The sequence below is a fragment of the Vipera berus genome (genome assembly GCF_964194415.1).
Source record: "Vipera berus genome assembly, chromosome: 6".
Taxonomy (NCBI): Eukaryota; Metazoa; Chordata; class Lepidosauria; order Squamata; family Viperidae; genus Vipera; species Vipera berus.
This window is the reverse complement of record NC_138208.1, coordinates 47327190-47349425: the sequence shown is the minus strand read 5'-3', so window position 1 is coordinate 47349425 and position 22236 is coordinate 47327190. Positions and strand designations below refer to the sequence as shown.

The window sequence follows — 22236 nt, the reverse complement described above, 5'->3', positions numbered from 1 at the left end:
ATTTGGAAATGTCTGCTTCAGAAAAGGGATCATTTTGTGTGTTTCATTCAAATGCACACTCAGCACGCGCATCCTTCCTTGCCTTTCGCTACACGCGTTGTTTATCACAGAGAATCCGGGAGCACGTGGCCTCACAGCGGAGCGCCAATGCAGCCGCCTGGCTTGAATGGTTGGCGGGTTGATTGGCGGGAGAGAGAGAGAGAGAGAGAGAGAGAGGGAGGATTCCTTATTTGTCACTAGGCAGCAGTTTAGCCAGTCCTTGGCAGGCGCGCGCCCGAGGTTGCCTGGAGACCGAGGCGCGCGGGAAAGAGAGGCGGAGGAGAGGGGGGGGTTACGTAGTGACGTTAATTCTATATGAGCGCGAGCGGCGGGAGCTTGGGTCTTTTTACCGCCGGCTGAGAGACGCTTCTTCCTCAATCCTGAGTCACTGCAAGACCCGGCCTCGCGCAGGTAACCGAGTCGCGTGGCTTCGAGGGTGGGATTTTGAAGATCACAGCCGGCCCGCCCGCCCGGCTAGATATCGATCTCGGCCCACCAGTTGCAGGGATCCTCGCGTTCAGTCGGCACCGAGGAGGGGGAGAAAGCGGGTTTGAGGCGGTGCCCTTGGCCGTTGGGTCTTCATGTGGGAATTGTGCCTCACTTCACAGCGGTGTGGCTCGGGTGGGAGACGGCTCGAGCGTGCAAGGGTGCCGAGGCCGTTTTTCTCCTTCCGCCCTCAATCACTTTCGCCTGAGGGCAAGGCCCGTGGCTGGGCGGCTCGTTCTGGCTTGGCTCGGCTCGGCCGGGCCTAGTCTGGCCGGCTGAAGCACAAGCAAACACGTGGGGAACAGGCAGGTCTGGGCCGCCTCCTCCCTCCTACCCCCCCGAGTCGGTGACCTGTAAGTGGCGCTGCGTGGATTAAAACCTCTTACTGGAGCTGAAAACGTAAATAGGATTTGCCGCGATGGGGGGGGGGGGGTAGGGAAAAAGGGGATCGAAATAGGCAGTTGATTTTGATAGTGGCCCCCCGGGAGAGGCTGGGTGTGAGCCTTTGGGGAGCGTGCACGTGGGGAGTCTTCATCACTCGTGTTCCCTGAGGGCACGATCGGTTTAGAGTTAACTTTACGCTGTTTTATAATTCCCCCCCCTCCCTCGCGATTTAAAAGCAGTTCCCATATGTAGTAATAAAACGTCCTCGCTTTTCACTTTCCCTCCTTTATGCACAAAGGCAAGCGTTGGTATTTCTAGATCCTAATTTTCTGACTCAGTGATTTAATAGCTATTTCTAAATGCACTTTATAAACTTTTTGAGATAGTGTCAGGACCACGGTTTTAGACAGTATCAGATTAACTGGTTAGGGTGGCTGCACTTTAGAGGACACGCTTCATGATACTGGCCATATGGCTTTTAGGGCAGGGCAGTCTAAAAGCGAGATTAAAGTGTCTTGAAATACTGTTCCTTGCTTCATTGTTTTTCAGTAGATAGCTGGTTGTATTTGATTAGAAGTAGGACATGCAATAGTGTACTACCACTATTTTCTTTTTGATGTGGTAACAAAAGGAGATGTGTAAGATGACAGATACCATTTCAGTACAAGATTAAAAGGTAATCTTTGTAATGGTGGGTTTTGAATATGAATTAGCAGAAGGCCTGAGGTCATAAAATATAAGAAAGGTAGCCAAAGAATGCATATTCAGGACTTAATGTGTGCTTTTTAATGTACTAATTAATATCTAGAAAGGATGCAAATGACACGACATGACCTTAAGTTCTTGATTTTTTGAATTCTTTGATGTGGCAAGCAAATTTGACTTTAAAAGTTGGCTTCAAATTTCTCATGACCTTCCAATTCAGACATTTTTGTTGGCCAATGTGCTGTGTAGAAACATTTTCACAAATTGATATTTTAAATGTCAAAATAGTTTTCTTGGCTATTACACATCTAGGTGTTGTCTATTAACATGTTAAATTTTCAGACATAAAACCCTAATTGTTACAAAATCTGTAGCAGTATTTCTTTTAAATGATTGGCAGTTCTTGGCAAGTTACTTTCTTCTGTTTATCCTTCTGTAAAATGGAAGTAATTAATACACCTGAAGATGCATGTCCAAAATTATAAAAATGCATTGGGACTAGCAAAGTAATGAATACTAAGAGTTTTGACTCAGGAGGATATTCTACTGTGTGTAAATATAAGCATTATTTAATCAACTTTATTAAACTGAAAGTTTCCAGATAAACTGAATTGCATTTTGCATCTTTCCAGGAAAGCACATTCAGCTGCTATAGTAAATCAGAAAAGTGGTCCTCCCCTTTACTGAGGTTGGTTTAATTGTGTTTAGTAATAGTAATACAAGGTAGTTCTCATTGAACAAACACTTGTTTAGCAACTATTCAAAGTCATAGTGTTGTATGAGGGTCACTTACAACTGATGAGTTACATTGTAGTTGCGGATGTTGGAGCATCCCTGCAATCACATGATCACAATTGAGGCATTTGGCAACTGGCTCACAATTATGACATTGCAGTATCCCATGGTCACATGATTGCCATTTGTTGCCTTTACTGCCAGCTTCTGACAAGCAAAGTCATTAGGGAAGCTGGCAGGAGATTGCAAATGGCAATCGTGTAACCATGGGACACTTAGGTAGGATTCACCTAACAATGATAACTGAGACTGTTGCAACTATGAGAAATACCTGTATAAATTTGATATTACTTATGGATTGCAATTCAAATAAGTAAACAAACTGACCATTTCAACACCTGATGTTCAGAACATAATAATGTGGTATGTACATAGGCTATACCAGGGGTAGGCAACCTTGGTTCTTTTATGATTTGTGGACTTCAACACCCAGAATTCCTGAACCAGCCATGTTGACTCAGGAATTCTGGGAGTTGAAGTCCACAAGTCATAAAAGAGCCAAAGTTGCCTACCCTTGGGCTATGCCCATATAACATTGGCCTACAGACTGCATGTGACCTGCCAAACACTCTTATATAGCCCACTGACATTATTTAAAATACTACATAAATTTGCTGCTGACAAATGTCATAGCCACCAGGAAGGTTCTGCTGCTGCCCTGAAAGACAAACTGCCAAATGGCACCATCTCTGTTGTCGCTGATTCAGTAGCTACTGAATAGTTCATCCAACTACTCCTGTGATTATTTTTAACTTATCAGCGTGGCCCTTTCCCCTCCACAAATTGTGCAGGCCTAGCATAAGCTTTTAAAATAACACTGCAAAGCAGTTTATGTTCAATAACATTTATATGCAAATATTAATCATGGCCAAAGTAAAAACAGAAAGTAGCTTTTAATGCGTTTGTATGCTGCTGACTTTCCATGTTTTCAGTATCGGGTATTTATCATACAGAATATTGCCTGTATGGTAGCGCTTAGTATAAAGATCATTTAATAGTATTTGCATAATTGATCTGTATTTCCCTGATGATCAGCAAAACCTAACCGGAATACCCATGTGGTAATTAATGTAGACATTATTCTCTTGGGGTCAGGAACTACTGTTTAAAAACATCCAGTTATGTTTCAAACACCTGTAGGAAATTAGAACCTAATTTCTGTCCTTCTCTTCTGGAGTATTAAATAGAGCAATTAAGATGTCTGGAATATCTATTGTTCGTAGACGTCCCTTCCCAATGTTGTGACACAGATCTTGAAGTAGGCTTTGTACATTAAGTAGATACTTTGAATATGTGGATTCTGTGCCAGTGGTGAATATAAGAATTTTGTTGAATAAGACTAGTCCATCTTAAATTCAGTATTCTGTTCCATAATTAGACAGATTATGGCAAACTGAGAAAGGAATGAGTGCAATATCTTTCTGTTTTTTCCCTCTAATAACTGATATCATGGAATAGATAACCATACTTTTCCCAAACTCTTAAGCACCTTGTTTTAAAGTGCACGAGCCATTATTGCCCACAGTATTATCCCAAGCATTGTAGTACTATAGATATATGTCAATGTAGCAATATTGACATTTTTATTTTTGATTGCTTTCTTAAGAATACCTAGTAGGGATTTCCTCCTTAGTAGTGCAACCTAGGTTAATGTATCAATTTTCTGTTCTGGAGTCCTTTTCGCAATCACTTTTAGTTTAAATTTCATTGTATACAGTACTGTAGGGGGATAGGATCTTTTCCTCAATTTTATGACTTTCCAAAATTTTCATGAGATTGGCAGAATTGAGTCCTTACAGGAAAGTTAAATTGCATGGAAATATTTATCTTACAAATAAATTTGCTGAAACCGGAATCTTGTCTCACTGAAGTTTTGGTTCCCATAATATTGTATATCATACTCAAACTGTGTTGGAAAATAAAATTTTCAACCCTAATTATAGTCAAGAGTTGCTCTAGTCTGTTTGTATTTATACAGTGCTCCTCTATTTAAACTCTAAAGATTCATTTCAGCACTGTTTCACAACCTAGGTAACTTTTGAGATGCTTGGGTTTCAACTCCTAAATTGTGCAGATTGGGCAGATATTTTTTATTTACAGAGTACAGGTAATCTTTGAGTTATGACTATAATGGAGCCTGCCTGACATAATCATAACTCATAATGGTCATAAAATGTGTTGGTCATATGACTGACCCTAATTTATAGCCTTTTGTTGTGGCAGTCATTAAGCAAATCACTATAGTTTTTAAGCAAACACTGTGTTCATTAAGCTTAAGTATGTGGTTTTGCTGAAAACCGGAAGTAAATGCCAGTTTGTGGCAAAACCATAAAAACCATCATTATGTATTAGCAGGACTTTCAAATAGCTATAAATGTGGTCTGGTTGCCAAGTGGCCAAAGTGCAATTATGTGAACGTGGGAGGCACCATGGAAACTTTGAATCTGGGTTGTAACTAACTTCCAGGTAGGCCTGTTGGAACCTTGGTTGCTAAGCAATTGGTCATAAATGGCTGCTAAGCAATTGGTCATAAATTGAGGACTACCTATACTAGAACCTTTTAACAATGAGGAAAATATTTAGAAATTGGGTTACTAGAAATTGTTGAGAATAATATGAATTTTGTGGAAGATTTTCCTAGAGAAAGGAGTGTTGGTAGTACTTGACTTATGACCACAGCTGACCCCAAAATTTATGTTGTTAAGTGAGACTTTTCCTAAGTAATGTTTGTCCCATTTTACGACATTTCTTGCCGCAGTTGTTAAGTGAATCACTGCAGTAATTAAGTTATTAACCTGGTTGTTAAATGAATCTGGCTTCCTTGTTGACTTTGCTTGTCAGAAGACTGCATAACTCTGGAACACAACAATCATAGTAAATATGAACCAGGTGCCAAACATCTGAATTTTGAACATGTGACCATGAGGATGCTGCAAAGGTCATAACTCTGAAAAACAGTCATAAGTCACTTTTTCAGTGCCATTGTAATTTTGATCAGTCATTAAATGAACTGTTGTAAATCAAGGACTACCTGTATTTGGGGCCTTTTTCTGGAAATTGTGTTGTCTTGAATATTTAAGGAAGAATATTGTGAAATGTTGGGGTGCAGGAATTAGCTTGATGTTACTGTTAATGATCTATTAATAAAAATATTCTTTCCCAAAAATATAATAGCTACATTTACATTGATATGTCTGCTAAGGGTGGAATTATAGGATGTGATTTATGCAGGCTTAGGATGACTTTGTATCTGTAAATCTTACTCTTCAAGATTTTTTGTAGCATAAAACCTTAAGGACATCTATAATTTTGATTGCCATGATGCGTTATTATATAAATTATTATTTGATGGTGATGTATTTCAGCATTATACTTTGCATTAATATTCTCTTCAAATAACTTTAGACTAGCGAAGTGGAGTGGGCAGAAGAAATATGTAATCACTTATGTATTCTGCTAGCTTTATTCATCATGATTATAATGTCTTTCTAGAGTATACAGTAGTTAGAATTTTTTTCTGATCTCTGCAGAAGAAAAAGTACAGATACAGTGACTTGTTTTAAGCTATAGGGATTGTGCATGAATAATACTTAAGTAGAAGTTAATGGCAATGACGTATTATGAATTTTATTGTTCAACTAGATCACATTTATTTTTAAACTGATTAAAATTAGTTTTTTTAATATGAAAGACCAACCATTTAATGTTAAGAATCGCAGATTTGACATGAAGACATGTATACCATAGTTTTTTTTAAGTGGAATTGCTTTCAGAGGAGTTTTGCTGTATCCAATCAGTCTTTTTTCTCAAGAATGGTAGGGGAAAACATACAAGATTACAGTAATAGTTACTCATAGACACTACAGATTAGACAATACCCATGATGTATTCACGATTCTTCTGACAATTTTTTAAGACCTTAATACAAAGTTTAAGATTGATCTTTATGCTACTTTAAATATCCAGCTAAAGCCTGATGCCTTAGCCAAAAAGTACTTGACTGTAAGTTCTGATGTCATCATGTGATGTTGCTTATTCTAGCAAAACTTTGTGGTTTTACTATTTTAAATTAAGGTATCTTGAATCTCATTGCTATTCTTTTCAGTGGAGAATTCAATGAAAGATTAAATGGCTTTCTCTGCAATGCAGAAAGATAAGAGTGTGTTGTGACTCAGGGCCAGCCTGTGGGTCTGGCAGCCGGCTCAGATGTCTCGGATGACTCAGATGAGGGGGAGGAGGAGAATGTGGAAGACGAACTGGTTGATGATGGCTTGGAGGCTTCGCAGAGCCCCCAGCCGGGGCCCTCTTCTCAGCTGCGTGAGCCCGATAGTGCGGAGGATGATGACCCACAGCTGGCCCTGTTCAAGGACGCCCGACGCAGGAGGCAGTCGAGCAGGAACAAACAGAGAAAGGCTGTGGGACTCCTCGGGAGGAGGCACAGGGAGGCCACGCCCTGAACTCTAAATAAAAGGAGTGTTTGGGGAAGGGCTGGTTGCTGAAAGCAACCCTTCCGTTTGAGGATTCAAGTTCCAGTGTTTTTGTTTCTTGTTTGTGTAATAAATCTTGGCAGACGCTTTGCAGCCTCAGACGCTCTCCAGTCTCTACTGTTTGAACAGGGGTTTGCCTTATTGCAAGGCCGGTAGCAGGCTGGTTCAGAACAGAGTGGATAGGATGCATAAACTAAACTGGAGCAGCAGATTTTGTTGCCATAATCATTCATCCTCTGTCAAATCAAGGTACATCATTGATAAAGCAATTACTTGAAGTAACACCTCCCACCCACCATTATATTTATTTATTTTCTTGGATTTTTTTAATTGCATGTTTTTCTTCCAAAATGTGCACATTTGATCATTCTGGGGGTGCACCACATTTTCTGAAAATGAATCTTACAACAAGTGGGTAGACTGTTCTGGACGTCTGGTTTTAATGCCATATTACTTCTTTTAGATTAATAAATGTGTGTTTTTCAAGAAGCATATACTAGATTTGGATCTTTTTCTTGAATTCCATTAATAAAAAATCTAGCAATGTCAGTAGGAAAATAGAATTAAATGAGTATTTTTTTCAAGTTGTCAACTGTTTCTGTTACAGTAATAATAACAAAATGCAAGATTGGTTTTTAAAGATTGTTACCATTGCTGCAACTGATGTTAATTCACCTTTATATGCAAAATAGATTAAAACAATATTGGTATCTTGTATCTTTTTTTATGTTTAGTTTTTTTTCTTTGCATCTTCTGCTTGTAAAAAGAATTTCTTTTTACAGGAAGCTTCCACTTTTAATCAGATCACATTAGCATTTCTGCACTGATGCAAATTTAATATAAAATTTAAACTGCATCATTCAGAAAAAAGGACATTTTAGTCCTTTTGGTTTCAAATTTAATGAATAGAGGAACACTTTGTAGATAATGCTATCAAGCTTTGATAATATTTTTGTAAAGATTTAATAGTGAAAATTGCAATTGTTTAGACAGGGGTGTCAAACTCAGTTTCCTTGAGGGCCACATCAGCATTGTGGTTGCCCTTGGTGGTGGGTGGGTGGGTGTGGCCAGCTCAACATTGCTCACGTCGGGGGCGCGTGGGCAGGCTTCGGGCAGATCCAAGGGTCTCCGGCGGAGGGTGGGACCAGGGCAAGTGCCAGGACATGGTCCATTGGAGGAGCCTCACTGTCCCTCTCAGGCTGTGCGGGTGGGCCCCCAGCCGCTGGTGCAGGTCAAGCGCCCAGCCCTCAAGTTCAGGGACCCCCCCAGTCCAGCCTAGCCTAGCCTCATTTCCCCAAGGGGGCGCCCAGCTGCGTTTACCTCCTCAAGGCTGCTGTTGCTGTGTTCGCTCTCCTTGGCCAAGTTGCTCATGGTGTTGCGGAAGGGCAAAATGTGTGGGTCAGGGGGAAACCCACTTCCTCTCCATGCGAGGAGACCCAGCTTTGTAACCAAAGCTTCCTCAGCGATAGGATGGGAGACCACCAGGAGAGGTCAGGAGGAGGAGACAAGGGGATGGCAAAAGGGGAGCAGGGCTGTTCGGGATCAAGTGCTATGGCAGGACTTCCCTCAGATCCTTCCTTCCTCTCATTATAATCTTCCTTCCTTTCTTACTTACTTCTTCTCCCTTCCCTCTTCATTCTCCTTTCCTTCTTCTTTCTCCTCTTTCCTTCTTTTTGTTTGTCTTTTCTCCTTTCCTGTCCCTTCTTGGATGCTCAAATGCAAAAGGGGAAACATTTCTCAATGCCTCCTTGCCTTGTGACCAAATGCCAATTTTGCTAGTATTCTGTGGCCAAGAACAAATCAGGCTCAGTTTATTCCATGCTTGCATTTAGTGGGGGCGTCCACAGACAACAGTACAGCAGAACTGTCAAAATGGTGTCTGATAGTTGATCAGAGCTTCTCTGTTTTTTATGTGCAACAGCTTTAGCATTTAGAACAGAGGTGAGTTAGTTGCTTTTCTATTAATAAGGTAAAGGTTCCCCCGCACATGCGTGCTAGTTGTTTCCGACTCTAGGGGCCGGTGCTCATCTCCGTTTCAAAGCCGAAGAGCCAGCGCTTGTCCGAGGACGTCTCCATGGTCATGTGGCCGGCATGACTGGACGCCAAAGGCGCACGGAACGCTGTTACCTTCCCACTGTAGTGGCCCCTATTTTTCTACTTGCATTTTTACGTGCTTTCGAACTGCTAGGTTGGCAGAAGCTGGGACGAGTAACAGGCGCTCACTCTGTTACGCGGCACTCGGGATTCGACCCGCCAAACTGCCGACCTTCTGATCGACAAGCTCAGCGTCCTAACCCACTGAGCCACCGCGTCCCACCATTATGTATTTCTATTAATACATAATCCTTAAAAGAGCTCTCCTGCAGGGACCCTGCCATGGTCTAATTCAGACTGGTAATATAGCAAAGGAAAATATTTTCCCCTACTCTGCTTTGTCCTGTTTTCCCCACTGGAAATGGCTGTTTGCAACACACAAGGAAGGTATACCTTCCTAAGAGTTCATAATTCAAGAATACCAGTGTTAACTTGGATTGCCAATAAAGTCCTGTCTGTGACAAAAGAGAACACAAAATTGCTTTCTCTTGGGAGCCCAAGTCTCAGTGGATCCAGGATTGAAGCAGAACTGCGTGAACTGGGGCATCTCCACCCAAGTTGCCTCTCCTTCTTTCCTTTTTTTCCTCCCTCCCACCCTCCGTCCTTCCTCTGTACTTTCCTCCCACCCTCCCTTTTTTCCTCCTTCCCTTCCTCCTACCCTTCGTTTCTCCCTTTTTCCCCTCCTTCCCACCCTCCCCTTTTCCCCTCCCTTCCTTCCTCCAACCGTTCCACCATTCCTTCCTCACACCCTCCGTTCCTTTCTTCCTCTGTTCTTTCCTCCCTTTTTTCCCACCCACCCACCCTCCCTCCCTCTGTTCATTCCTTTGCCTTCTCATCTCTTTCCTTCCTCTGGTCTCAGGAAGGGGTGATGGGAGGGGGAGAGATTGCTAGTGCTGCCATGTTGCTGCCGGTCTTGCTATCCCACGTGGGTGGGTGGGAGCTGTCCCGGTGAAAGGAAAGCCTCGTGGCTGCAAGACGAGGTGCTGGTGGGAGGGGGGCGGCGCTGATCTACAACCTGGTTGTGTCCATCAAAGCCAGAATGTGCTCAGCCTTAGATCCACGGGGCAGCCCTGGAACCAGCAAGGAGCTGCCCTGGTGCCTCTTTCCTGCCCACTGGGTGTGCGCGCAGGAGATGGCCAGTGCTGGCGTCCTGGGTGAAGTCAGCCTGCGGGGAAAGACAGCCAGCAGGGACACTGGCCTCCGCTTGCGTGTGCCCCTAGGGAGCAGAATGGGGCTGTCCCGTGGATCTAAGGCTGAGCGCATTCTGGCTTTGATGGACGCAACCAGGTTGTAGATCAATGTTGCCACCCCTCCCACCAGCTCCTCCAGCCTCGCAGCCACGAGGCTTTCTTTTCACTGGGACCGCCCCGCCCGCCCACATGGGATAGCGAGACTGGTGGCAACATGGTAGCGCTGTCAATCTTTCCCCCTCCCATCACCCCCTCCTGAGCGCGGAGGAAAGATGAGAAGGAGAGAAGGAAGGAACAAAGGAAACAAGGTTACATAGGGCAGCCCTGAAATCAGCAAGGAGCTGCCTTGCCGCCTCTGCCCTGCCCCCTGGGTGTGCATAAAGGAGACAACCAGCACCGGCGTCCTTAGTGAAGTCAGCGTGCGGGGCAAGACAGCCAGCAGGGATGTCAGACTCCGCTTGCACGTGCACCAGCAAGCAACACAGGACTGCCCCGTGGATCTAAGGCTGAGCGCGTTCTGGCTTTGATGGATGCAACCAGGTTGTAGATCAGTGCCTGGTTGGCCTGGGTCAGGCTGAGGTGTGGCGGGCCGGTCCTTTGCTGTTTCCAGAGCAGATCCCTGGGCCGGACGGAACTACATAGCGGGCTGAACCTTGTGTTTGACATGTCTAGTTTAGAGACATCAGAATTGTTACCATCTTATTAAATACTATTTAGACAATGACCTTACATAATTCATTCAAGTGAAATGAAAAGCTATACAAGAGGTTTTGTATTCTGTATGCAGATATTTCTGTGTTTGAAATAAAATTTGGAGGTGTTTGAACCTAATGAAATATAGTTCTAAACTTATGATACAAATTTCTTTATCAGTGCCTTGCATATAATATTTTTTATGTAGAAGGGCTGTATTTGAGGAACCTTTGAAAAGGCAGTCACAGACTTTTCGACATATGTTACTCAAAATAGCTGGAAACTATTAAACAAATGGAAGATACATCACTCAATATAAGTGGAAGTATGAAAACTTTGATGATTTGCTAAATCAATTTGATTACCAGTCAAAATATAGAAACATAGAAAACTGATGGCAGAAAAAGATCTAGTGTCCTTTGAGTCTGCCCTTTGAGTTTGTTTGTTTTTTCTCATTCTTTTATTTTTCTTATTTTTAATTTTTGTTGGATGATGAACATGTGTTTATTCCAGTTACTAATGATTGATCTATTACTTTTTCTCTGATGTAATACTTTCTAACACTACTTTTGAATTTCCATCCTGTCAGTTTGAGGTTATGCCCCCGTATTCTTGATTTTTGCTTAATATTGAAAATATTGCCTTCTAGTAACTTATTCACAACCGTAATATATTTAAAGGTTTCAATCTTGTCACCCCTTTCCCATCTGTCCTCCAGGTTGTACATATTCAGTTCCTCCAATCTCTCCCAATATGTTTTGTCTCTCAGACATTGCACCATTTTTGTTGCAAGTCCACCATCTCTGGACTTGCTGAGTCTTATCAATATCTTTTTTTAAGACTCCAAATAGACTCCAGAGAAGCAGTTGAAGAAACCTGCTATTTGATGACTTAATGGAAAAATTGGGCTTTACTAGTAATGTCTTAATTGACGAGTAATTTTAAATATTCCACGGTTCTAATAACACTTAATTTTGTATATCTGTTCTTCTGGTAGGAACAAAAATACAATATATTCAATATATTCAATATATCTATATATCAATATATATATCAATATCTATATATCTATATCTATATCTATATCTATATCTATAGAAGAAGGAAGCTAAAGCCACCAGCCTGATGATGACGGATGGGATTCCGTCGAAACGTTGCGCCTACAACTTTAGTTCTACGCGGGGAAAAACCCGAATAACCAAAGATCCATATATATATATATATATATATATATATATATATATATATATATATATATATATATATATATATATATATATATATATATATATATATATATATATATATATATATATATATATATATATATATATATATATATATATATATATATATATATATATATATATATATATATATATATATATATATATATAAAATATTCAGTAATAACAAATGCTTTAAATTATTATCTAATACAATCTAGCATTCCTGAGTATGCAGCTTATATAAAAGAAGCAACTCTGCCCAGTTAACAATGACCAGTTATGTGAGTCTGTCACGGATATCTCTGCAAATGAGTAACAATATTGGAGAAGCAAGTGCTAGGATGAACTAGATCCTTCAAACAGGAACAATGTTTCAGAACATTGTTACAATTTGTACAAAAAGAAGTGAATAAATTTTTACATGCCATAATCACACATTCTCTTTGTTAATAAAGATAAGAGGGAGTTAATTGTGTTGCAGCAATATCAATTAAAATTATCTATTTTGAAACAGTAGCAACATTCACTTTCCAGTGAAGTTGAGTTCTTCCATTCATCTTTGTGGATAGGTTTACCTTAGTATTGCAGAGCAATTCTGAATATGCAGACAACTTTCTTTTCAGAGTGCAAACTGTGGTTTGGAAGATCAAAATTACTTCTGTAATACACCACTGTTTATTTCCACATTGCTACTGAGAAAGGTATAAAAATGTGTCCATGTAGTTGCTAGGAGATGTTCAAGTTATGAGTATCTTTTTACTGTACCAAGATACCTATTGGATTCTTCAACCATTCATAGTGTGTAGTGTTACATGTAATTTAGGAATTTTACTTAAAGACTTTTCAACCTAGTACTTTGCTTATGATCATACAAAAAAAGGAGGATAATAGTTCTAACAGATTTTAAAATGCTTACAATACCATACTCTCCCAGATCCATTGCAACGTAGTTCAACATTAGTATAATTTCTGTTTAAAGCAATTTTAAATTATTTCTTTTCTTTTCTTAGAGGTTTGCTGAGGTCTGGAAATATGGCAGACATTGACAAGTAAGAATACAACTTTTTTCCCATTTTGATTGCTGTTAATTTTTGAAAGGGCTTAGATCAGCAAAATTCACCCTTAACTTTCACCTTGCTATGTGTGACATTTGATGCCAGATTCAGACAGTTATGCACATTTGCTTTAAACATTAGATAGTAATGCTTTTATGTTTGCAAGAAAATGTATTTTAGATTCAAAGAGTTGATTCAGGTATATCATGGTGGTTTGTTTCATATTGTAAAAAAATGAACACAGATATTTTCTATATTGCCCTTTGACAAACTTTTAAGGATAAAGATGGATAGTTTTCATAAAGGAGCAATATGTTCCTCTTCCACAATATAAATAAAATGCTTTTTTTTTACTAAATATATGTATTTGATTTGGAGCACATATTGTGGTAGAATAATATATAGTGATCATAAATGCTTTTAGTATTTGCTTACTTGATGGCTGCTCCCTAAGATGAATAAATTCTGCAAAAATAATTTGATAAATTTGCTATAGAATGTAGGTTGTCCTCAGCTTAGGGTTTTAAGTGCATAACTCTGATGTTAAACATAGTAATCTCAGGCTTGTAATACGAGCAGAAACTTGACTAAATTTTTTTTTTAGGATTGTGCCATGCTTTTGATTGAATTCTGAAAAGGTTGCTTTGGAGCACACAAAGCTACAAACCTTCCATATCTCTTCCTAAAGCAGCTGTGTATTTCTTTAGGACTGTGTGATTGCTTTGAGATGCTTTTGGGGTTCATTGCCTGCTTTAAAGCACCTTTTTAGAATAAAAATCAAAGTAATGCACAGGCCTAGTTTTATAAGCAGCCCAATCGTTCTCAAGATAAGTATAACCAGCATGCTTTTTATAATGTTATTCAATGTTAATTCAGTTAAAATCAGACTTGCTTGTTAAAAACTAATATGTATTATATTACTATGCTATATATAGTATAATTATTGTTCATCACCATTTCTGTATTACTGCACAAAGATATTTGAAATATTAATGAGTATTTATTCTTGGACATATAGTCCTTGACTTAAATCCATAATTAAGCCCAAAATTTCCATTGCTAAGCAAGGCAGTTCTTAATAATTTTAATAACAATGTATGACCTTTTTGCTACTTTGTTGTTAACCAAATAACTGCAGTTGTTAAGTGAATCCTGCGGTCATTAAGTGAATCTGGCTCTCCCCTTGGACTTTGCTTGTTGAAAGCCAGCTGGGAAGGTTAGAAATGGTGATCACATGACCTAAGACAGTGCAGCTATCATAAATACATTTCAGTTGCCAAGCATTTGAATTTTGATCACGTAACCATGGGGCTACTGCAACGGTCATAAGCTGAACAGTCATAAGTCACTTTTTCAGTGCTGTTGTATCTTCAAACAGTCACTAAAGGAATTCTGTAAGTCAAAGATTACTTGTACAATTCTAAGTAGATTTTTAAACAGATTTTTCTATATTTCTTCCAATAATGGTACCATAACAATGATTTAGTTTTATGGTACCTGAGAATATCTACATGTAACAATGTTAAAATTGCTTAAAAGAATGCTTTATCCCAAGGATTTTTGTGGGCTAGTCATACTTAAATAATGATAATAATGTACAACCTATAAGATAAGATTGTTGCCCTTTAAGAATTCAACATAAATATGGAACAGTGAATAAAAGAATAGAATTCAGGTTACATGTGGATACAATAAAATATCAGTACTTGTTGTGTTGACTTATAAATACCAAGTGCAGAGTAGTGAATATGACATGTCTTATGTTCTGTTCGAATGAGAACTGAGTGTCAGATTCATGTTCTTATATAAATTTTAAAAATTCTGTTCTGAAACCAGTAGCTTTATGCTTGTCCTGACCTGCTCTTCATTCTGAACAATAATGCTAAATTGGAATGACAATGTTGTCTTACTTATTCTTAAAAATGTCAGTTATAGTGTTTTGTGTGCCAAAGGCAAGACAATGTACATTTGGAGAATATAAATGGAAAGGGGGGAAAAGTGCAGTTACAATAACTGGAAATGATGCATAAATATTTAAATGAACCTTGTACTGCAAGCAATGTATACAAGTTATGTTCCTTTATATAATCCATCAGAAAAATAAAAATCAATGTGAAGCCTTACAAAACCAAATTCCAGTAACATCTATCATTTTTGGTACTTAGATTCTTTATGTAGCTATAGTGCTGAGAAGTTTGGTCCTCATGCCTATTGCAGTATAATGTAAATTTGCATCATGTGATCTTTTTGCAGGACAGATAAGTTGATTCCTCTAGCACCAAAGAGCTTGAGTAGTGTCTTTTTTATTAATATTTATATAGTTAAATTTTAAAAAAATACAATTGTTTTGTAAATGATCACATACATATTATTTAGATGCTTTTAATTGCAGAAGCTTATCACAAAACGATATACTATACACTGTCCCTGAAATATTCTCAGTATTCTAAACCGAAAGACATTATCGTAGAGTTTCATAAGTAGAAAAGGGGATATTTTCCACTTTTGCCATTATTGTTCTTAATGTTGAAGCAGAATGCTGAATGAAGAAAACCTGATGATTTTTGCATTAAGTAAATTGATTTGAAAGACTTTTAACTTCTGCACATATTTTGATCAGCATGTTGATAGCATGTATTTGAAATGTTAACTTTTAAGAAAAATTAAATATCTGGATAACAAATTGAAAACTCTTTGGATAGTAAAGAACAGGCTGAGCTTGACCCGCAAGATATGGAAGACGTTGAAGAAGTAGAAGAAGAAGAATCTGGTGAGGATGCTAACAGTAAAGGTAAGGACAGAAATGACAAGTTGTTTCTGAGTACTATAAATGCACATTTTCAATATGAGTCCTAATAAAGTAAACACCTGTTAATGATGTGGGGGGAACAACACCTTGGCAAATGCAATATTTACCTTTTAGATCACAAATATCTACTAATATTTATGAAAAGTACTTTTTTATTTTCTATTGCAGCTTATATGTTTTACTTCTAAATAAGCTCTTGCCCATCCCCTATTTATGCTGTGGGCAGAGTTGTCTTTTATCTGACCATTTTCTTCGCTGTGTCTCTTGCCCTGTCTCCCAGGGTCATTCCCACATATCATTAGAGCTCCACTGCATAGAGTGGACTTTATTTCAGTGTCAATACACATAGGATTTCAATCTTCAAAATGAACATACACTGAATTTAAATGCAAAATTTCTCATAAATATACAGTACTTATATATACAATATACTTTTGGGGTGGCTTTATGTATATGAAGACGGCATCTGTGTCCAATTGTTAGGGGAAATGCCATTGTTTCCCTTGACAAAAGAAGCTTAAATGCAAAAATTATAGAAGGTAAGGTAGTGGCTGGCTACACGTTTCTCAGATTTCTGATTGAAATATAGAAGTTGACAGCAAAATTTTGAAAGTACAGTATGCTCTGCAGGACAAAAGTAATAAAGATTAGATTTCTATTCTGCAGCAGGTCATTAAAAATTTATGTGGGATGAAAGTTTTATTATATGGATGTTGATTCAGAGATAACGTAAAATAATGACAAGTTGAATTGTGGAATGCTTTCTACAGATATGGAGCTCCAGTTGTGTAAGCTTTATGAGTGTTTATGGAATAAATGAAGTATGTGTGAGAATAAATGTAGTGCTTAGCAAATTAATAATAGAGGGAGTAAGAAAAGAACATATGATGTTCCCTTGATTATTCATGTATTTATGCACAAATGTATAAGGAATGCTTGTGAAATTGGTGAATCTGTAAACATTTATTTGTAGGTAAAGCAATATTGGGTGAGAATTTGAGTTGCAGTAAATGTTAAGTTGTATGATGCTGGAAAAAATATAATGTACCAAAGGACATGTGGTTGTTGTTTAACAGGGAAGTGGACTAAATAATTCCAAGTTATATAAAACTGTTGAAAGCTTTTTAGGTTTTTGAAAAGCATATAGATGTATTAGTGCATGTTGGTAAAATATTTATTTAAGCATGGGAGATGAATGGAGAAGTTTCAGGATGTGCAAATGCTGCTAAAAATGTTTTGGATGTATATACAGTGAGGGGAATATATTTGATCCCCTGCTGATTTTGTACATTTGCCCACTGACAAAGACATGATAAGTCTATAATTTTAATGGTAGGTTTATTTTAACAGTGAGAGACAGAATAACAAAAAAATCCAGAAAAAGGCATTTCAAAAAAGTTATAAATTGATTTTCATTTTAATGACTGAAATAAGTATTTTTTCTCCTTATCAGTCAGCAAAATTTCTGCCTCCCAGGTGTCTTTTATACAGCTAACGAGCTGATATTAGGAGCACTCTCTTAAAGGGAATGCTCCTAATCTCGGCTTGTTACCTGTATAAAAGACACCTGTCCACAGAAGCAATCGATCAGATTCCAAACTCTCCACCATGGCCAAGACCAAAGAACTTTCCAAGGATGTCAGAGACAAGATTGTAGACCTACACAAGGCTGGAATGGTCTGCAAGACTATTGCCAAGCAGCTTGGTGAGAAGGTGACAACAGTTGGTGTGATTATTCGCAAATGGAAAAAACAATAACTGTCAATCTCCCTCGGTCTGGGGCTCCTTGCAAGATCTCACCTCATGAAGTTTCAGTTATCATAAGAATGGTGAGGAATCTGCCTAGAACTACACAGGAGGATCTTGTCAATGATCTCAAGGCAGCTGGGACCATACTCACCAAGAAAACAATTGGTAACACACTACACCGTGAAGGACTGAAATCCTGCAGTGCCTGCAAGGTCCCCTGCAAGAAAACACAAGTACAGGCTCGTCTGAAGTTTGCCAATGAACATATGAATGATTCAGAGGAGAACTGCGTGAAAGTGTTGTGGTCAGATGTGACCAAAATTGAGCTCTTTGGCATCAACTCAACTTGCCGTGTTTGGAGGAGGAGGAATGCTGCCTATGACCCCAAGAACACCATCCCCACCGTCAAACATGGAGGTGGAAAGATTATGCTTTGGGGGTGTTTTTCTGCTAAGGGGACAGGACAACCTCATCGCATCAAAGGGATGATTGACGGGGCCATGTACCGTCATATCTTGGGTGAGACCCTTCTTCCCTTAGTCAGGGCATTGAAAATGGGTCGTGGATGGGTATTCCAGCATGGCAATGACCAAAACACACGGCAATGACCCAAAAAGGCCAAGGCAACAAAGAAGCGGCTCAAGAAGAAGCACATTCAGGTCCTGGAGTGGCCTGGCCAGTCTCCAGACCTTAATCCCTAAGAAAATCTAGAGGGAGCTGAAGGTTCGAACTGCCAAATATCAGTCTCGAAACCTTAATGACTTGGAGAGGATCTACAAAGAAGAGTGGGACAAAATCCCTCCTGAGATGTGTGCAAACCTGGTGGCCAACTACAGGTAACGTTTGAGCTCTGTGATTGCCAACAAGGGTTTTCCCACCAATACTAAGTCATGTTTTGCGAAGGGGTCAAATACTTATTTCACTCATTAAAATGCAAAATCAATTTAAAACTTGTTTGAAATGCATTTTTTGTTGTTATTCTGTTAGAAAGGAGAATTAAGTCCAATAATGAATGCAGTATGAATATTGATTGAATTTAAAAATGTGTGACCAATACTAAAATACGTTGAAGTGATTGGGTCATATAGTGAGAATGTAAGTACTACATGATAAAGCAAATAGATGAAGGGCAAATGATTAGATACAGAAGAAGAGAAGACTAAGAAAGTTGTGGTTGGATGGGATTTATGAGTTCATCAGAAAGAGAGTTGAGAAAAGTTATGGGATGAAGAAGCATTTAGAAGCGGTAGAAGCTGGAATGCTTTTAGAAGGGTAGAAGGAGAAGTATAATGAATAGTGAGAGTATAAATGAATTCTAACAATGTTTTCTTATCTTTAAACATATGCCCTAATTTATTTTTGTTAATATTTCTAACTTTTTATACTTTACATAACCTGAAAATATTGTAATAATATTTATACATGTTTTATCTTTTCAACTAGCCTACAAAGTTTAAGAGGCTTTACATGAGTAATTTCTTTTGCTGTTATTGTCTAGCAATAAATATAGTGTTATATCTTATCTAATTACCTTAAATCAGTGAGCAGATAGAGGGGATAATTATTTATTTTGTGTTATTTATTAAAACAGATACAAGGGTAACAATACTTTATAAGATTTTTTAAAAAATCTGTTCTGTTTTGTTCAGCACGCCAACTAACTGTACAAATGATGCAGAATCCTCAGATTCTTGCAGCCCTCCAGGAAAGGCTTGATGGCTTGGTGGGAACGCCTACAGGATATATAGAAAGGTATATTACAGTATATTATTTTACTGTCTTATTCCTTAATCAGTTATTTTTTTGTGTGTAATGCCACATAATCATTTGGCAAAATAAAGAATGGAATGTGTCTTGTATGTGTAGTTAAATTGTGCATCCGACAAGTACAGGTAGTCTTACACAGCATTTGTTAAGGAAAGCAGTTGTTAAGTGGGTCACACAAATTAATGGCCTTTTTTGTCATGGTTGTTAAGCAAATCTGGGGTTAGGTGAATCATGTGGTCTTTAAGAGAATTTGGCTTTCCCCATTGACTTTGTTTGCCAGAAGCCCGCTGGAAAGGTTGTAAGTGGCAATCACATGAGCCCAGAACTCTGCAACCACTTAAATATATACTGGATAAATAAATAAATAAATAAACCTTTATTGTCAAAGTACAACATGTGTACATTGAGATTAGCTGAGCCTCCCCCTGTGCTCTCTCCCCCCAACACACAGTGACAACAAACCCTCCATCCCACCACATTATGTGAACCAACTACACCACACACCGGCCTCCCAAGTCAATCCTGCATAAGATTATGTCCCATTTAAAAGCCTAACAGTCCACGGATAAAAGCTATTTTTCAGCCTGTTGGTACGGCTGGCTGGATGTCAAGGAACCAAATTTTGATCCCATAACCATGGGGACACTGTGTTGGTCTAGGACTGATTGTAAGTCACATTTTTTGGTATCTTTATAACTTTGAATATTCAATAAATGAATGGTTGTAGGTTAAGGGCTACCTGCAATCTCTTTCAGAGAAGCTTTCATAATTGATGATTTAGAAAAGAACAGTCTGCAGTCCTATTTAAGCTTCCTTGGAAACAAGTATTTAGCTCAGTGAGAACTTTTTAGTTATCTATATAGGATTCCACTAATAATGTTGAGAAGAAAAGTATGTGATTTTCTTTATGAAAAATAGTGGGAAGCATATAGAGATATGACAATTACAAGTTTGTATAATCTAATTAAATACATTACAATTACATGACTGCTTCCTGTTTTCTTTGATTTTTGTGGAACATAATGCTTTCTTTGAAATTTTTATTCTACTTTGCTGCTTCTGTTACTTTACTTGAAATAGAAAAATGTTATTCATTTTGTGGAAAATACTATCCGTGTTTCTCAGAATGCAGACATTTCATAATACTTAGTATTTAAGAAATGGATGTAACTGCTGCATTGTCCAGATCAATATTTTGCTTATATTATAGCCACCGCAGTAACTTTATTAGACAGTACAAATATAAATAATGGGTAGCACATCTTTATCCATCAGGAGGCACTTTTTCTTTAGGAGTGTTGAGAACAGAGAGCTTCTGGGCTTTCCAGGTCTTCCTTATTTTATCCCTTCTTCCTTTATTCTAACGCCAAGTGATAATAAAACATTTCCCAAAACTTTTTATTCATTCTAAGTTATCTCTCTTTGCATGTTTTCATAATCTGTTGCCCTTTTGTAATGAGAATCAAGTGGGGAGAGTTGCTATTCAAGATAGCAATAGCACCTAGACTTATATACAGCTTCACGGTGCTTTACAGCCCTCTCTAAGCGGTTTACAGAGTCGGCATATTGCCCCCAACAATCTGTGTCCTCATTTTACTGACCTCGGAAGGATGGAAGGCTGAGTCAACCTTGAGCCATTGAGAATCAAACAGAAGTAGCCTGCAGTACTGCATTCTAACCGCTGCTCTACCATGGCTCTGCAAGGATATGCAAGGCTAATAATATATTCTATGTAGTTGTGGAACTGCCTATCAGAATTAAAGGTGAGAGAGCAGCAGTAGGGTATGAGGCTATTGGTCAGAGTGAGGTTGTTCTATTCATTAGGAAAATGAAGATAGGCATGTGTGAGCATGAACAACAGTATCCCCAATACATGCCCCTACCTTACTAATTACTGGTGAAAAGTTGTTCTATAGAGCCCCAAAGCCATAAATAATATATTGTAGATGGCCAAGGGAAAATATCGTATGAATTCCACAGCAATGAACACAAGTGTTATTACTATGGATTTAGGACAAAATGTTCTAAAAATGGTTCAGAAATATGAGAGAAATTTTGATCAGTGGCTCACAAACCAGTGCTTCTTGCATTAACTATTGAGTACAGGAGCATGGATCCATGAACCAAGTTTTGTTACCAGTTTACATGTTTAGGATTGCTCCATGAACATCATATAGTCTACACCAAAAGCACTTTTGTAGTATTAACATAACATCCTGTCTAATGCTAATAATCTTTTATTGTAAAGTATATTAGTTAATGTCAATTTTAGATTCATATAACTTTTTAAAATTTAAACATTGTAAGAATATTTTTTTCCTAGAGATTAAATTGTTTTGAATTTGTCACTGTTTCAAATTCCTCTAGGCAGGGTAATAATAAGCAAGACAAATCAATAATGTGTCAATAGAACAGTAAGGTTAAGCTATATTTAATAAAACTGTAAAGATTATAGATAACTGCTTAATCTCAATTTTCAAGTCCCTTAGTGCATAAAATGAAGCTAAGTTTGTAACTCTTTTCCTGAAATTGTGCTAAGGAATGGTATATCAATATGCAATATACTTCCACTCCCCACAGCTTGCCTAAAGTAGTTAAGAGACGAGTAAATGCACTCAAGAATCTTCAAGTTAAATGTGCACAGATAGAAGCAAAGTTTTATGAAGAAGTTCATGAATTGGAAAGGAAATATGCTACTCTTTATCAGCCCTTATTTGACAAGGTAATCTGTATGCTTTTACTATATAATGTTGA

At 38.3% G+C, this 22236-nt stretch overlaps 1 protein-coding gene across 4 annotated transcripts in view; it reads left to right on the top strand.

The window, feature by feature from the left end:
* The first annotated feature begins 374 nt into the window (after positions 1 to 374).
* The window catches only part of NAP1L1 (nucleosome assembly protein 1 like 1), a 42730-nt gene continuing 20868 nt past the window's right edge, over positions 375 to 22236 (top strand). For 3 of the 4 annotated variants that reach the window (XM_081331043.1, XM_081331041.1, XM_081331044.1), the window contains exons 1-5: positions 375 to 450; positions 13113 to 13151; positions 15860 to 15948; positions 19365 to 19467; positions 22063 to 22204. In XM_081331043.1, coding sequence (XP_081187169.1) covers positions 13135 to 13151; positions 15860 to 15948; positions 19365 to 19467; positions 22063 to 22204 — 351 coding nt within the window. In that variant the 5' untranslated portion in view covers positions 375 to 450; positions 13113 to 13134. Of the gene's footprint in view, positions 451 to 863; positions 879 to 13112; positions 13152 to 15859; positions 15949 to 19364; positions 19468 to 22062; positions 22205 to 22236 lie in introns of those variants that run through there. The other variant, XM_081331042.1, reaches the window with a different exon arrangement.